Source organism: Dipodomys ordii, unplaced genomic scaffold (assembly GCF_000151885.1).
Source record: "Dipodomys ordii isolate 6190 unplaced genomic scaffold, Dord_2.0 Scaffold81, whole genome shotgun sequence".
NCBI classification, from domain to species: Eukaryota; Metazoa; Chordata; class Mammalia; order Rodentia; family Heteromyidae; genus Dipodomys; species Dipodomys ordii.
The window spans coordinates 2,390,758-2,393,425 of NW_012267297.1; the positions used below are offsets into that span (position 1 = coordinate 2,390,758).

General features: G+C 44.9%; 1 protein-coding gene across 1 annotated transcript in view; it reads right to left on the reverse strand.

The window, feature by feature from the left end:
* Positions 1-2,150: 2,150 nt before the first annotated feature.
* The window catches only part of Rergl (RERG/RAS-like), an 8,507-nt gene continuing 7,989 nt past the window's right edge, over positions 2,151-2,668 (reverse strand). The window contains exon 5 of the mRNA XM_013025092.1: positions 2,151-2,545. Within this exon, the coding sequence (XP_012880546.1) occupies positions 2,263-2,545 (283 nt within the window). The 3' untranslated portion in view covers positions 2,151-2,262. The remainder of the gene's footprint in view (positions 2,546-2,668) is intronic.

Below are 2,668 nucleotides of genomic sequence, written 5' to 3' on the forward strand. Positions count from 1 at the left end.
ATTAGCTGGAGGATTTTATAATTTAAGGAAGATGAGACACGTATAAGTCACGCTTCCGAATAAGGAGCCGTGGATATTGGAAACATTAAATTCCCCCATAAAAATGTTAAGGCGTCATTAAACTAGGCTCAGATTAATACAATTCCAGTCAACTTCAGATGGATCTTCGCCGTAAGAAGCGAAGCCAATGCCGATCGGTCTAAGAGGTAAAATATTTTACGGCCGCCAATTTATAAACCTATAAAACATACAGGTATCATTCAACCTCTTTAATTCATCATGCATGCTTTGCAGTAAATCAAAACCACCTTAAAGACATCTCCAGCACCCTCCCCCCCTTCCTCAAATAGAGGCCCTCATACATTGGAGATGCTTCCCGGAGATCCGTCCAATGTGAATGGGCAGCAGGTGTCTTATTCTGAAAACTCAGGCAATCAGCCTAGTGACACCAATTCCCTTGCTCTGAGATGCGTGAACACATTCTCTCCCCTTGTACCCAGCCTACCAGAGGATCATGGCGAAGAATTTGTTTCCCTGTAGGTTGAGCCACATCACAGTTTTGTTTTATTTTATGTTTTCCATCTTGGATCAATGCAACTCCTTCTTTTAAAAGTTTCACGGCTTAAAGATAGGAGGGAAACTAATATGGGAACCCCCAGAATGTTCTAGATGGTTGAATCTGGTCGTAGGATTCCGTCTCCAACCTTTCATTTCTTTATTTGAATTCCCACGCAGTAAGGAAGCCATATATTTCATGTTGCCTGAGTTGTAGAGGGGTTTTGTGGTGGTGGTGGTAGTTGTTATTGTTGTTTCTTAATTTTATGTCAGTCGTGGGGCTTGAACTTGAGGCCTGGAGCCTGTTAATTTTGGGCAGTCATGGGACTTGAATTTAGGGCCTGGCCGCTGTCCCTGGGCTGTTTTGCTCAAGGCTGATGCTCTACCACTTGAGCCACAGCTCCACTTTTGCTGAGTAGTTGAGTGGAGATGAGAGTCTCACGGACTTTCCTGTCCACTCTGGCTTTGAACCGAGATCCTCAGATCTCAGCCTCCAGAGCAGCTGGGATGACAGGCGTGAGCCATCAACACCCAGCAGAGGGTTTTAATGAATTACCTTTCATGAATTATCCTTTTTAGGTTATTCTGTTGGCATGCAATGGTTTAATACTACACCAGCTATTGTGTTGTGAAGCAGAATTCTGTGGACATAACGTATCTTTACCCAGATATTCAAAGCATTTCAAGACTATAGGCTTAGAGGACAACACATAGAGCCAAAGTGGATTTCCAAGGAAGAGAAAGAAAGGTTTGGAATTCTAATTTTCTTTAGGACCCAGCTTCCAAAGTCTCTCACATCCACTTCTACCTCATTCCATTTGTTACAAGAGAGTGAGTAGCTTGATACTGGTGGCTCACGCCTGTCATCCCAGCTACTCGGGAGGCTGAGAGCTAAGGATCATGGTTCGAAGCCAGCCCAGGGCAGGAAAATCCATGAAACTCTTATCTCCAATGAATCACCACAAAGTTAGAAGTGGGCATGTGGTTCAAATGGTAGAGCACTAAGCCTTGAGCAAAAAAAGCTCAGGGACAGTGCCCAGGCCCTGAATTCAAGCAGCAATACACACACACACACACACACACACACACACACACACACACAATGATATAAAATAAAGGTAAAATCTAGGCTAAGAAACAATACTTTAATAAAGTTCCATCAGCTGAGTTTTCTCTTGCAAGACTCACTGGGTACTGATCCACCCGTAGCTTAGAGTGAATACAAGTATGTAAATAATGAGAGGCTTCATGTGTGAGACAGAGTGAACCAGATATAATCAATCACAAAGGCAAACCATCTATTTGAAAATGTATCTGAGGTTCATTGTCAATTACCTCAAAGTTCCAGGAGAATTCCTTTAAAAACAAACAAAAAAAAATAAAACCAAAGTGGCCAGGCACCCATAGCTCATGCCTGTTATCCCAGTTACTCAAGAGACTGAGATTTGAGGATCACGATTCAAAGACAGCCTGGGCAGGAATCTGCAATGAACCACCAGAAAACCAGAAGTGGAGCTGTGGCTCAAGTGGTAGAGCACCAGCCTTGAGTGAAAGAGCTCAGGGACAGCGCCCAGGCCCTGAGTTCAAGCCCCAGGTCCTACACAAAACAAAACAAAGAAAAGTGCAGGCACAGAGTGGGCTTAGCTAACTGGTGAGTGTTTTGCGACTTGCTCATACAACAAATCAGCTGGGACTGCACCGAGTCTACTAAACAGATTTCCTTCTCTTTCCAAACACATTATTGATCAGTTTGGCCATGGACCGCGATCCACTGGGCCTTCTCTTCTCCTTGAGCTTGACATTGCCCAACACGTCCTTGATGGCTCTGAGAAACATCATCTCAACCTCCAGGCTCTGCTCTGCTGCAGATAGCTCGCAGAACTGGCATCGGTACTCGCAGGCCAGCCTCTGGCCCTCATCCCAGCCCACCTTGCGGATGTGGCACAAGTCCTGCTTGTTACCCACGAGGAACACCGCTGCTTCCACGGCTCTGAAACACGGACACGGAGGAGCACAGGTCACATCCGACTCAAGGTCTGAAGCAGTCGGTTTAGATCCAAAGGAACGTGACACAGAGGAGAAAAAAGATAGATAGATAGATAGATAGATAGAT